Genomic DNA, 14280 nt, shown 5'->3' with positions numbered 1-14280 from the left:
TAATCTGCTCTGCCTCTTCCAGCATCAGTATTTCACATTCTGCGGACAACACTGTGATGCAATTTTATTTTTTAGTAGAAGTATAAGTTCAGATCTCTTGATTTGTGCAAAATCTGAGTCTGAAAACCTCTCATTTCACCCTCTTTTAAATTGTGCCACTCTTGATTTTCCCTTAACGAGAGGGAATGTGATATTTAGGTGAGCAGGGGAATCTTTGAAATCCTTCATCGCATTCTCTTGTGGTTGTAGCCGACGCAAACTTATTTTTGCTGGTCTTGCTGTTCCTACAAAATTTTCGTAGTGCCGCTTTTCCTGCCGCTCTGCCTCTCCTCCCTTCTGAACTCTCTCTCTCTTTTCTGTCCTTTGTCGTCTTCTCCTTCTCCTTTCCTCCGTCTTACGCCTCCCGCCTGTCGACGCTCCCCTGTACAGACCAGGTGCTCCACCACTCCTCTGCGGATGTCTGGCCTCACACTTACGTCTCACAGGGCATGTACTGCCTGTCGTCCTCTGACGCCTGGGACCCAATCACCAGCCAGCCCTCGGGCGTGGCCTCACCTGCTGCAGGCTCCTACATCATGGCTTCTGGTGAGGATTTAAATCTTGTCTCTCTTACACTGTCTCTGAGCACTAGATGGCGTCTCTGAGCGCCAGGCGCCAAGTGATTTATGGTTGTTCCAGGCGGCAGCAACGGAGCGGGCGGTACACCTGGTGAGGGGTACGAGGGGACGGTAGGTGGTTACCTCCAGCAGCACCAGGCTCAACTCGCCCTGCAGCAGCAGAGCCAACTCCAACAGCTCCATCAGCTCCACCACTACCAGCAGCAGCTTCTGCAGTACCAACAACAACAACAGGTCAGTGGCCCTGCAGCTGTCTACACTTATGGTTAATGATGACTGAGACTATCAACATCAGGTCGATCAGCAACAACAGCTTTACCATTTCTTCTACTGTATGTTACAGAATCTCTATCTGGCAATTAAAAGCATGATTAAGGTTATAGAGTAGGCTACGTTTAAACAACTCAAAGCAATTGTTTAAGCTTAGCAATAGATTGTGTTTTTGGTTAAAAAACTGAACGAGTATTGCAGCTGACTTGAAGCGTGTGGTTTTTTTGCGTTGTATACACCTGAACATCCATCCTGGACCCCCTCCTACCATTGCTGCGATATAACAGCATCACTCATGCTGCAGTGACGCCAAATACTGATACCGAATCTTAATGGGGTGGCATTACATTTCATCCATTAGCCAACTCAATTCGGTTCCAAAGGGCCGTGACCTGTAGGAGATACTGTTGCCAGCACTGCTTGAATCTGTCTCTCCTGTTGACGCCATTACACACATGTTGAACAGATATGGAATAATTAAAGCAGTTTCAAACTTTAAAATGACAGGCCTCGCTTCCTTTAAAGTGGTCGGAGGCGCGGGCTGTGCGGCCTTTACCGGTGTAAGTCGGCTGTTGACTTTCGGCTCTCGGGCTGCTGGGAGGTTTTCTGCTAATGAAGTGCGCCGTGATGAACGGGGACATGCAAAGGCTGTTCCGGCTCTGTTGACCCCTCTCACATTGGTAAATCCTCAGAGCTGATTAAATAACTGAGGGTTATGAAATAATAACCTGAAAATGTCGGGGACTGTCTCTTAGAAAAGTTGTAGCGATCCGAGACCACAACGGAAATGAGCATGTTAGCCTCACTGTGCGCATTACTGTATATGGTCTCCCTTGTGAAGGAGACCACTGATTGTATTGCTTTACATTTGTAATAAAGCCTTTCAATCAGTCTGTCAATTTTCAGAGCATCAGTCAGTGTAAGTGAGGGTGAGCCATTTTCCCCCGTTCCCTGCAGCACCGTCCCTGACTCTTAAATTAAAAGGGATATTAAAAGTAGATGCAGACCATCATTAGCGCTTAGAGGGAAGTGAAAAATAGCAAAAGTGTCCTCCTCCTTCAAAAGTCTCTGGATAAGACTGCTTAATGCTGGAAGAATAAAACTGCTTCGTCAGTTGTTTTGGCATGATGAGGCTTTTAAAACTCCCCAGCTAATACATTGTGATGCTGTAGCTTACTGTAGCATTGTTGTCAATTAATGAGCAGCGGAAAATGTCAGGAGCTGTGGGGGTCGTTTTACAAATCTAGCGGGTGGTGATATTTTTGTTCGACGGCGAAACAAAAGTTTTAAAAAATCGAGAAAAGTAGCCACTGGCCAAGTAAGTGTCGAGTCATTAGTATCGATCAGCAACCAAATCACCCACTTGCAAATATATTAAGCTCGTTTTATACTAAATCCCCATTAATTCTCCTGCCCTCTCTCGTGTCCTTTCTCTCTGCCTACAGTCCATGGAGCACAGGCTACACAGTGCCTCCCATTCCCTCCAAGCCACTCCCAACAGCACCATCCACAGCCTCGGCCCCCCCACCCACCCTCGGCTAGCCGACCTGTGGGGAGCTGCGCAGGTCGAGGCACACCAGGTAGGCGCTCGCCTGCCGAATCCAAACGGTCGGATTACAGACTTTGCGGACGGCATGACGGTTTAATGCGGTCTGAGATAAACAGCTTTGAGAGTTTGCAAGGGCACGGGGGAAAAGAAAACGGGACAGGAAAGGCATCTCCCTTTAGTCATTGTTGTAGAATGAGTGAAACAACACAATCATCATGGCCAGGACAACATGTCCTATTATGCATTTGATACTCTCTTGCTATTGTAGGAAGCTAAGGTTGATGTTGTTTGATCACATCTATCGGGCGCGTCTTCTAAGGTGAAAGGAGTTCTTACATCAAGTTCTTGTTAATAATCTGCACCAGAATAGCTTTTTGGCAGTTTTGTGTCTTTTTTTTTTTGTCTTCTGGGTCTGGCTGTGTTTATATCAGCAGGGATATTTAGTACACACCTGCAGTACAGTGCAGTGAATGATGGGAAAAAATTGCCAGGGAGGTCATCAAGGTAGACGACCGGCTGGAGGTCTGCATGGGGCACTGCCGAAAGTCTGCTTGACAGCCCTGTGGCACATCTCATGAATTCTGACAAAAGGTGTCCTCAAATCTGCCTGGTCTTCAGATCGGCACACTGTAAAGTCCGCAAGTTTGCAACTCTAGGCGTTTGGATTCAGCATCTGCGTCTGTTGTACCTGCCTACCTTTGCTCCCTGATGTCCTGCACTGGGAAGCCACGCTGACGTGGGCACAGGAGAGCTCATATTCTGCTTGTCCATCTTCTGTCCTTCTATTTGTCTGTTTTTTTTATTTTTTTCTTTCTGTTGTTGCTAGGATATACTGGACCCGAAGGACCGATGTCAGTCGGTGTTTAAATACATGTTAAAATGCCAGTAACCCGTTGAATTCCTTTCCATTTTAAAGTCAGTGCAGCGGAATACAACAAGCAGCAATTCAGTAAACTTAAATGGTTGCAGGTGGAGATCGCCGGGCAGCTGGGTGGACAAATGGCTGAAATGGTCGGAGGAGTGGTGGAGACAGTTGGGGAGGAGCCAGAGCCCGAGTCTAAAGGCATCCCTGAGCAGCATGAAGAGGAAGAAGAGGAGCTGACGAAGGTGAGTTACCCTCTACGCACTCGGCTCAAAGATCTGATCATAAATGACCAGATACGATTACGACACTTAGGGCTGAGCCTTACTTACCTGTGACACGGCACAACTGTAGCCTCCCAAACTGTCTTTTAAAGGCTTCATTTCCTGTCTTGACAGGTAGAAGAGGTAACATTAACCTTAGAGCCGGAGCCGTGCTCTTTGACCCCGTCCCCGCTGAGGGAGGAGGCCCCCTCGACCAGAGGTTCAAGCCCAGGACTGCCAGCACAGACCGCCGAATCCATGGCGGAGAGGATACCGTTCGAAGTCACGCCCTGCGTCGTCCAATCGCTGGAGGAGAAGGATGAAGAAGCGGAGGAGGGCTCCATTGTCGTTGTTGCGACCAACTGAATCGTATGGTCGCAAACGGACTGACAAAAACAGGAAATAAATACTCCAATAATCAATCAAGCTATTATCCCATCCCCTTCCCCTTCCCAACTATTTACCCACTTTGAGTCAGAGGAAAAGGGAGTGAAGACTTTCTCAGTCGGAAACATGGGACGTAATCTACACAAACGATATGCCAAGAAGCCCCATAAGTTACCACGAAGGATGTGGAATATTACGTATGTGACAATGAACAGGTGAACTTTGAGGCAAATGACAGACTTGAATTCAGTGACTGCTGAAAGAAGCTGTGTGAGGATAAAATGGAAAAACGAAAGGTTTGGACCAAGGGGATCAAAGACCCAGGACTGAAAACCAAACAGTGGGCAAACAGATGGATGAGAAATTCTCAAAAAAAAAAAAAACAACGAAAAAAAAAACGGATTGTAGGACAAGAAAAAGAAAAAGGGCCTAGTTAAAAAATTCAGTGCAATACAACAAACATGGACACAACCAGACTTGGGTCAAACAGTATTTGCAAATAACTCGGAGTGCACCAGAAGTATGCGTGCAGGACCAGAAAATGTGCCTGGTCAGGGAGCCGTCTGACTGCTAACTGCGTCTCGGTTTGCTGGACAGCTCGCCTGAGCCCCAGGTGAGCTGCTCCGATGCGGCGAACCCCGTCCAATCTGACGCTCAGAGCGTGCGGCACGCGCTCGGAGTTGTTTGCAAACACACGATCTGGGCACAACCAAAAGAAAGTGCATGCTTTTTAACAGTGACCTAGCCCTAACAGTATAACACAGTATACAAAGTAATAACATAGCAAATTGCTTTTTATAAGAAAAGAAAAAATCCAATAAACTGATGTGTATTTGTAAGAATGTAAGGCTGTATGTATGTATAGTAAGTATGTATGTTTGTATGAATGTAGCTTTGTTTGTGTCTAAAATATATATATTCTGGGAAACAGATTCCTCTTGGTGCTGTTCTGTTCCACCATGTGTTGCAAGACACACGCTGTGTGTGTGTGTGTGTGTGTGTGTGTGTGTGTGTGTGTGTGTGTGGTGCAAAAACACACGCACACGTGTTTGTAGTCCGAGTCTCGTGATGACTGTCACAAGGAGACCAGGACTAACGTACTGCCTAGCCCCCAACACGGCTGAACTAACACACGCCCCCAGCCCGTCCCCCGACCATCACAACCATCCCTGCATACGCCTCCACTTTACTCCCCTTTGTTCGATCCCATTTCTAACCAAGTGTTTGTCAAACAGCCAAAATGTTCTCACTTTGCAAAATAAACAAACGCATTCAAAAAAAAAAAAAAAAAAAATCATTACTCTCACGGCCTAAAATTCAAATAGGTCCTAAGGCTGCAGTGTGAAGGTCAGAGGTTTTCTTCACAGAGCTGCAGTAGTTTAGTTTAGTTTTGCAGTAGTCATCAACTCCACCGAAACACTTTAACTGCACTGATCACTACAACAGCCCCGTTCATTACACCGGGGCATCGTTGCCCCGAGGCAGACAAGTGCCCTTGTCCGTTCAAGTGCTATTAACCTCTTGAGTTGTTACTCAGGTTTTTGGTTGCAGGGCTTTTGTGTTTTCATTTTAAAAACGGTCGCGTTTTTGTTAATGCTCCTTCAACATCAAAATGCAGTTTGATAAATAAGGAGACGTTGCGTAACAGGCGGAAGCCCTTGAAAGCGACGGGCTTCGCGTGAATGTGCAAAGTGGGGTTGCGGCGGAAGAAAGACCAGACATGAGACGCAAGTATCACAAGATCAGTAACTCACAGGGTCAGAGAACAGGATGGCACAGAACCATGTAACCTAGAGACACGTAAGAAAAGGGAATAGAGCCGTACTTGTCACATTACTTATGGCATCGTCTCTGCTACAAGTCTCTAGCTACAGCTGGTGGAGAGGACGAGTCACTCCAACACTCCAGCGATCGAGCCCTCAGTGCCCCTGACTGCTGCCATAATCATCTGTCCTCCGTTTGTCCTCTCGCGGCCCAGACATCTCGTCCTGTAAATCAAAGGCCCAAACCGCAAGACGCGCTCAGATCACATCCGAGGACCCAGAGTTTGAAATCAGAGACACCTCGTCGTACAAAATGAGGGATCCCGAAAAAAATCGGGCACTTTTTGAGTAGAAGTGCAACTTACCTCGGTATCCCCGCCGGATTCAAACGACGGAGATGTCGGTCATGCTGAGCAATCACACCGCTGCTCCCTCACTTTGAATGAGCTCTGCAGAGGCCAGAGTTTTCTTACAAAAAAAAAAACCTGCGCTCGCTGCACGGTGGCCTGCAAAAGAGCACTAAATGGTTTAAAGGAAAGATGAGCTGACCAGAGCAAACGACACCTACTCACGAGACAAAAAGCACTTAAGGTGTGAAACGGGACCCGGGACGATTTAAGATGACAAGTTATCAAGCGTGGATTTGACACGTAACTTACGATTAAGTTCAATTTTTCTGTCAATTTAATGGTCACAAAGGAAATGAGAACGATGTCATTTGAGAAATAAGTTGTCTGTAGCTACTTTTGTTCAGGGTGTATTTTACACGACCATCGAAACGTGTGATCAGAGCAGTTATGAAACCACAGCGGCTCAAAAATGATCCCGTCAAAGTCTTTTGAACCGTTGCCTTACAACAACAAATGTGCACCTGAGACTACCAAGCACTGGAATTCAGGTTAAGTTAGTATTTAGAAATTAAGGCAAAATATAAAATATCTAGAGGAAAATGAATGAAAAAAAACAAACACTATTCATATCACAGTATAAAAAGTGTTTTTTTTCCCCCATTCATTGTCACCTGTAGAAAAGTTATATTGTTTTCAATAATCTTGCATCATTTCTAATGCAAAAATCAATATTTCTAGCCTACCTTGAGGACTGAGTTCAGTTCTTGGTCCAGGTGTTTGAGTAAAAGAGAGTGTTTTCTTTCTGTCTGCAGTAAACATGCGCTGCCTTTCCCCTGACCTGGTCTGCCTTAGCAATGAGCCTGAGCTGGATGGATAAAGATCAAATTCAAAAACATGTGGGAAAACAATCGAAGCATTTCACTTAATGAAACTTTATTTTGCTACACCGTTCACAGTTTTATAAATTTCGAGATAACATTTGAGTCTACTAAAAGATTAATAAATAAATACATTAACCACAGCCACAGACAGACAGAACAAATCAGCACTTCGACCAGTGCCCCCTCCCTTAAGAAACAGACATTTCAATTCACACAGACACAAAGAAAAAACCTTTTTGTTAAACCTGCCGGTTTAAAGACTTTTAAAGCAGCACCTGAGAAACTGAGTCCAGAAGATGATAACGAGATACGAGTGTAGGAGGAGAGGGAGGGATAAAGGAAAATGAAGGGGGGTGCACCCCGGGGAGAAAAGTTCAGCAACTTATGAATGGCGTTACTAGGGTAGTCGCAGAGAAGCTCTTCCGAGTTAAGATTTCAACGTACAGTATCTGATTTACAGAGGGCGGAGCGTTCCCGTTCATCAGCAGAATTGAACTTTGGAGTAAAAAGCCGGTCGTTCACTGAAAGGGTTGCACATCACAGGCATCGACGCTCAATCAAAAGCCTGCGTGTAACGTCTTGGTGTCGCTTGTCGTGCCCGAGCGCTACCTAACTTTTTCTCTAGTCCTTCAGTTGAACCCTCTCTGATGCCTCAACGGTAGGACACGGCCACAAAACAACCGAAGAATCTCCTTCCGCGGTGACAGATGTCACACTGAGGAGAGAAAAGCTTCTGCCGTTGCACATTTGTTGCGTTTCTTTGCGCAACATTATCTTCATCACAAGTCTAAATTATCTAAAGTAATCATGACTGAGTTTTGCTGAATCTAGGAGGCGTCCTTGTTAGTGAAAACTGAAAGAAAACCAAAGAAAGAAAACCAAAAAAAACCCTCCAGGATCTCTGCAGTGGGGGTTGGCTGTCGTCATCCGCCTTCAGCTACACCATCTATCAACTTAACCGTGATGAGATGAGCTCTGAGGCTGCATCCACAAGGTCAGCACCCAATTTGGAGGTCGTTTTGGGGCTTTGGACTGAACAGCTCCATTAGTCTACTGCTATCCAGATGGTCTGTTGCCAGTTTAAAAAAAAAAAAAAAAAAAAGGAAGAAAGAAAGAAAATCAATAGCTCCTGCTCTCATCCGATATAAACCACAGGACACATTAACGACCAGGTAACGCACAACTACCGTGCAGGGATTCACTGGGTTGACTTTTAGTTTGGGCTCTAAAGGGTCTTCGGCGATATTACGATAATAAAAACACAAGGATGCAACATTTGCTTTTGCTGGAAAAGCACCGTGCTGTGACGCAGAGATTTGTCCAATCGATCCAAATCCAAGGGGGAACAACGTGAGCGATAGCGCTACGTTATACATGTATTCCTCAGTAAGGTTTTTAAGTGAGCTCTTTGTGATTCAAAATGTCAGACACCCTAAGACTGAACAGGTGGGTTACGGAGCCACCAAAAATGAGAACGTTTGTTTCAGTGGCGAGTATTGGTGTGCTGTGTCTTAATGCTGTTTGTCTGCTCTCACCCCCCAGACAAGAAAATAATCCCCGGAGGAAACGGTAAGTTCTTTGGCATAAAGATTAAGAACGGCGGAAACCGGCAGCAACCTCAGTCTGGCGTTTCATCTGCACCGGTTGAATCCCCTGAGACTGTACGCGTGAGAAAGTGCGGCAGGACAGGTATCAAAAAATGTACACATACGGAGCTTATTAAGGAAAGACGGAGAGGTCGGGGTGGGCAAAGTGAAGGAGAGGGTTGTGTTTTCACGCCAACTAGATGAGGGTCTGTGAGACGAGCAGACAGAACCGGCGGGATAAGAAGAGGTAAATGGGTATCGGAAGACCAGAGCGAGACATCAAGAACAGCGGGGAAAACTCACGCCATTAAAAAAGATTTTCATTATAAAAAACATAACCATCACTCCCGTATAATCTAAACCATTGGCTCATCATCGCTGTCTTCACCCCGGTCAAGGAGTCCCTGTAGGGGCATCAGGGTGGAGAGAGGGATGGAGCAGGAGGAAGGAGGGGGAGTGGAGGAAGAAGGGACCGGGGGTGGAGGGGAGGAGGGAGGGAGCGTGAGGTTGCTGTTGTAGCTGCAACTCCTACTGGCTAAGCCGCAAGCCCCCGTGCTGCGGCCGACGCCGTCGCTGCCCGCACTGCTGCTACTGCTGCTGCTGCTGCTGCTCCCGCTTTCCTCCGCCTCCCTCCTCAGGCCCTCGATCCACACCTCCGTCTCATTCCCATGGTGATGGTGGTGGTGGTGGTGGAGGTGGCGGTGGGGGTGGTGGTGATGGTGGTGGTGAGGGTGAGGGTCGGGAGAAGTCGGAGCTGAGGGAGGGGAGTCGGAGGCCGGGGAGGAAGGTGCAGAGGGAGAAGAGGGTGGAGGTTTAGCGACAGAGTTGTGGTTGCTGATGTCGCGAAAGCTGGCCAGGGGAGGGCGAAGCCGGACGCCGGAGCGGGTGGAGCCCTCGATGGCCTTCTGGAGCTGGAGAGGCAGGAGGAGGAGGAGGAGGGAAAAAGCAGAGAGGGGGAAGGACAGAGAGAGAAAAAGAAAGAAATGGAGAGAAAGTGATGGAGAACAAGGTGGTTATCAAGAAAAGATGGGGATGGGATGAAGGGGTAGATAGAGCAAGGTAGAAAAAAGCAGAAGGAAGGAAGTAAATCAAGGAGAGCCTGAAACATACAGGCTATATTGATTATGCTAACAAAACACTCATACATAATTCAAAAAGCTTTATGAGACTCCAAGCAAATCAGGAGAAATAAGAAATTGCATTTTTTCTTTCCTCCAAAGTCAAGACAGACGAGGGAAGAGCTCTGAAAGTTGAGTGTATTAAAAAGGAAGAAGGCTTTTTTGGACTTGGATCAATGGGAATGTGATTTAATTTACTGCTTAGCTTTTGGTTCCTGGTGACCTTCATCAGAGAGATTGGGAGACTGGAAAAAAAAATAAGCCGACACTGGCAGAAATCACGTTCCTTACCTCTTTCAGCGCCACCACCCCCACCAGTTTGCCGATACTGGTCACATAAGCATGACTTAGCCCCAGCAGTGAGAATAAGGTGTGAGTCTGTGGAGACAGAGCGAAAAGGCCAGCGTCAAATTACGACTAACTTCTACCTCTGAGAGCAGGACGGCCTTTTTACATCTGTCTGGGACTTCAGACAATTTACAGGCTCCGTGCTTCTCTGTCAGCTCTGTCTAGACACAATGACACACACACACACACACACACACACACACACACACACACACACATACACACACAGAAAGATGAAAGAAAACTGGCTCGAGGCTCCAGGTGAAACCACAGAGAGAGAAAGTCCTTGACTGCGTTTCCATGAACAGGGTATTCCGTTCATATCGCGGCTAAGGTCACACTTTGGATGAGCTCTTTGTATGCGCCGGCACACCACGGTCACAATCGCAAGCCTTCTGCACATGAAAGCAGATTGCTCTGGATATTACCCGGAGAATGAAATTACACTGACGCCAAAAAAATAACAGAGCGAGCTGCTCACACACTTCGGTATCCTGCAAATGCCGGATCGCCTGTACATTTGTCATCAAAAGGATGTGGGCGTGTCACAGGGAGGTTAAAACGTTGAGAGAGTAAGTGAAATGAAATGTTTGGGTGTGGTTATCGGTCACAAGCTGCGCTGGAAGCCACACACAAATAACGTGAAAATCCAAACTGTCAGCATCCGCCGCACTTCGGTGCTGAGGGCCGGCTACCCGAGAGCGCCGTGTACGTTCTGCGCTGCTCCATTACCGTTCCATACGTCACCTGCTGCGTGGAGGCTCCAGGAAATGCCTGTCAAATTCACGCTAAATTCACGAATGTTCCTTCCACTGAAGAGAGCTGTAAGAACTACCGACAGACGTTCTCCTCAGGAACCCTCCCACCGTCTGGTTCCTCAACATGGCCGTTGGAGCCCCAACGGGCACAACTCCCACTCATAAACCGTTGGGGGTTTATGGAGCAGCCCCCTTCACCTACTGACCACAGTAACTAAGAACCAAGCTGCGTCTGTCAGTCGGACACCGTTTGAGTGGAAGCCAGTCGCTCTCTCTCTCTCTCACATGGAGTGTTCTCCCTCTGTCAAGGTCGCCCACGTCCTCGGCTGAGCGAGACGTTACTGAAGTAAACAACTTAAAGAGCCGAATGTCGGAACACCAGCAAAGGACTTGACGACTGCTCCAGGTGCTGAACTCCATTTATATCATTTATTTATATACTTTATGAAAAAAAACTTGCCCACGGTGAATTTACACTTTGCAATAAAATCCAGGTGCTGTTGAAAAGCAAATGAGCTCGATTCTGCGGCCACTTGAACACTAACTTTATGCTGCTGGCGACGACGTTTTGGCGGTGCAGGGGACCGGCTGGTGAGAGCGTCGAGTTTTCACTGAATAAAACCACAACAGACAAGTGGTGATTACTGAGGTGCCTGGTGGGGACAAAGGGGTTCCAACGAGGGGCTAACGTAGCTGATGTTTTCCAGTGGGAGAGGTGGTGACAGTTTCATGCACTGAAACACAAATCAATACTCATTTCAGTGGCAAACTCATTCAAGTGATACCATGGCCGTTGCACGTGCCCAGAGATGTTACAGTGACCTTCAGAGTACCTTCAGGTCAGTATGGAAAAAAAATGGGGGAAGAAAATTTGACAAAAAGCTTTAGCACTGAATAAATGACTCTATGAAGAAAAAGTCCCCCTCCCTCCCAACTCCCTGGATAGTTGTGTTACTATAATGCTCATTCTATTGACTTCACACACACACACACACACACACACGTGACCGCTGGCTGTTTCAGGATATTCCACAGTTGGTGGCGGTGAATCTAAGACACGAAACAAGGTGCGAGCAAAACGGTGTGAAAGAAGAAGACCACTGGCGATCGCACGTGGATGTAAATAATGCAAGGTCAAAAGTATTCAAAGCTTTCTCTGTGAGAAAAGAAATGCATTCATGCGCGTGTCTAAGGCCTCAGGGTTACATACGAGGTGCTTTGGGGAGAAACGTAAACGAAATTCTGTTTATTTGCAAGGAAAATCAAAAGGGTGCCTTTAAAACAAAATCCAATAAAGCGAGTTTTTACCATCAGATGCTCTTCTCTACCTGACTGATTTATCAAAAAAAGACCAAACAAACAAGTTGCCTCGGCTCCATATCTCCATAGTTCGCATTTTAGAATGAACCCTTGCCTGGAAATCCTTCATCCACAGAATGTAAATTACAGTAAGGAAGCAAACGCCGTTGCGCCGGGATTTTTCCGCTGACCTCAGTGACGCCTGTTTATTTTTGTCTTTCCCCACTTACCTTGTGTAATGATGTTCTCTCAACCAGCTGGAAAGGGGAGGGGTCCACTCGTATCTCGTCAATTTCCATCGGCTTGTCCATCTCTGCCTCTTCCCACGCTTTGATCTGCAAGGTCACAGAGGTGAACGGGCTGGCGTTAGTTCAGAGTCGCCCTCGCCACGAGAAAAATCCCTCCCTCTGTTCAAATGTACGAGTTGAGCCGCAGGGAAAGGTCGGGATTTGTTTTTATGAGCCATACGTACAGCAAATTATTAAATATACATCAGTCAACAATATTAGAAGTTACATAAATCATCAAAACACTGGGCAGCATGTTCGGACAGAACTGAACCTGTGAGCATTTGTACAGTCTGTGTGTGGCTGCAGGTGATGGATGGTAGAAGGAGAGGTTTTGCAGCTGTGAAAAAAAAGCCCCGTAACCCTGTGTGTTGCGTCCTCGCATGTCAGCGGTCTCCCCCTCTGAGATTTAGGATGTCTGACACCTTTTAGCCTCTCCGTGGGTTTTACCTACGAGCCGCAGCCTAGCGCGACAGGGGCAGCAGTCTCGTAGGATTTACGGGCTGATGTCATGGGGGCATTTTAAGGGAAGCGCCAGGAAGAGTGAAGGGGACAGCGGCAGACAGGGCCGGAGGCCGGTATTGTTTGGAGCTCTTAACAAAAAAGACGTCTCATTTAAAACTGGCTGTGCTCCGACTGCAGTCAAAGAGTGCCCCGGCACCGAATCTTCTCCTAAGATGTGACACGGATCTCTGACACCTGTGACCACCGGCGGCATGGACTCGACTGCCAACACCGACACCTGCCGGCTTTGACCTCGTAGCAAGTAAACCTTCAAGTGCCAGGGAGGAAAAACAAAAATGGCCAGAAGGCGAGTGAGTTATCGTGATGTACGTTGGTAGAGACGCGTCAGCTCAACACCGAAAGGGTCCGACCATCACCAACATGCGCTTGGAAACAGCTCCAATTCTGTCAGTCAGTCATACCCAGTCATACGACGTCGGCTCATATGGAGAGGCACAGGTAAGGCGGGTTTGTCAGTCCTGATTTTTACCCTAATTTTTTCCCCATTGATTTGTTTAAATCTGGGCCTGTGTCTATCAAACCTCTAAGAATTCAAAAAAAAGGCTCTTTCCTGAGTGTGAGCAATAAGACGCATCCATCAGGTGACTCGCTCCCGATTAGAGCAAAGTGTGAACGTCACTTTTAGGAGCGACTCTCGAGTGATGGCGTGATAATTCCCTCGTGTGGTCAGAGAATAGCCAATCACAGATGTACATTGGCCCTACACCTGTTTACAGTTTACTCGGTGGCGTGTCATTTCGCAAGAACAATAACAGCAACAACAACAGAGTTGCGATTTTTTTAAAGTTCATTTTATGTGTGTGAAAATCTCAAAATATCTGGGAATATTTAGCATTGCAGATTTACAAGAAACTAATATATTTAAAAATAGATTGGATTTATATTTATAAATGTATAAATACTGTCTATGCATGTGGATGAAGTAACAGGAAAGTGTCGGAAATGGAAACAAAATTCTGCCGAGAGACACTCCGCTGGAGGTAGAGGGAGACCTTCGTGCCACACGTGCCGATGGTGAAGATACTTCGACGCTGATTGCTGTTATTACTACGATTGATGTCAGACGCAGGACAGAGGCGTCCTCAGGTCTGTTCCCCTGCTGCGGTCTTCTGCTCCCAACCTGGATTAAAAGCGAAGTATTTTTACTTTTATCCTTCACTCACGTCCAGAACCGTACTTTCAGCAGTTTGATAAATACGGGCCCTGATTTTAGTTAATTTTTTTTCAGAGTCAGTTCGGCGCAAATGTACCGTACGTCTTCCTGTATCTAGTTCCTCAAATCTGTGTGTTTTTATATTCCCTCCAAATGTGAGAGTTTCGCCGCCACCCCAGCGCAACGGACGTTGGAAGGAATTTTGATTGTGGCGCTCGCAGCATCGAAAAATACAGACCAGACCTTGTTATGAAGGTCTGGTCT

The 14280-nt window shown here is 46.8% G+C and overlaps 2 protein-coding genes across 11 annotated transcripts in view; one reads left to right on the top strand and one right to left on the bottom strand.

Annotated features, from left to right (window-relative positions):
* Positions 1 to 4331, top strand: part of LOC120786048 (protein FAM131B-like) — a 50169-nt gene extending 45838 nt beyond the window's left edge. For 9 of the 10 annotated variants that reach the window (XM_040121105.1, XM_040121098.1, XM_040121097.1 and 6 more), the window contains 5 exons: positions 430 to 585; positions 679 to 851; positions 2333 to 2467; positions 3406 to 3543; positions 3697 to 4331. In XM_040121105.1, coding sequence (XP_039977039.1) covers positions 430 to 585; positions 679 to 851; positions 2333 to 2467; positions 3406 to 3543; positions 3697 to 3927 — 833 coding nt within the window. In that variant the 3' untranslated portion in view covers positions 3928 to 4331. The remainder of the gene's footprint in view (positions 1 to 429; positions 586 to 678; positions 852 to 2332; positions 2468 to 3405; positions 3544 to 3696) is intronic. The other variant, XM_040121101.1, reaches the window with a different exon arrangement.
* Positions 4332 to 8380: 4049 nt separating this feature from the next.
* Positions 8381 to 14280, bottom strand: part of LOC120786380 (chloride channel protein 1-like) — a 37010-nt gene continuing 31110 nt past the window's right edge. The window contains exons 22-25 of the mRNA XM_040121826.1: positions 12282 to 12386; positions 9938 to 10024; positions 9112 to 9439; positions 8381 to 9063 (exon numbers count right to left, since the gene is read on the bottom strand). Coding sequence (XP_039977760.1) covers positions 8885 to 9063; positions 9112 to 9439; positions 9938 to 10024; positions 12282 to 12386 — 699 coding nt within the window. The 3' untranslated portion in view covers positions 8381 to 8884. The remainder of the gene's footprint in view (positions 9064 to 9111; positions 9440 to 9937; positions 10025 to 12281; positions 12387 to 14280) is intronic.

This window comes from Xiphias gladius, chromosome 24 (assembly GCF_016859285.1).
Source record: "Xiphias gladius isolate SHS-SW01 ecotype Sanya breed wild chromosome 24, ASM1685928v1, whole genome shotgun sequence".
In the NCBI taxonomy this organism is placed as follows: domain Eukaryota; kingdom Metazoa; phylum Chordata; class Actinopteri; order Istiophoriformes; family Xiphiidae; genus Xiphias; species Xiphias gladius.
This window is presented reverse-complemented; position numbering and strand designations above follow the sequence as displayed.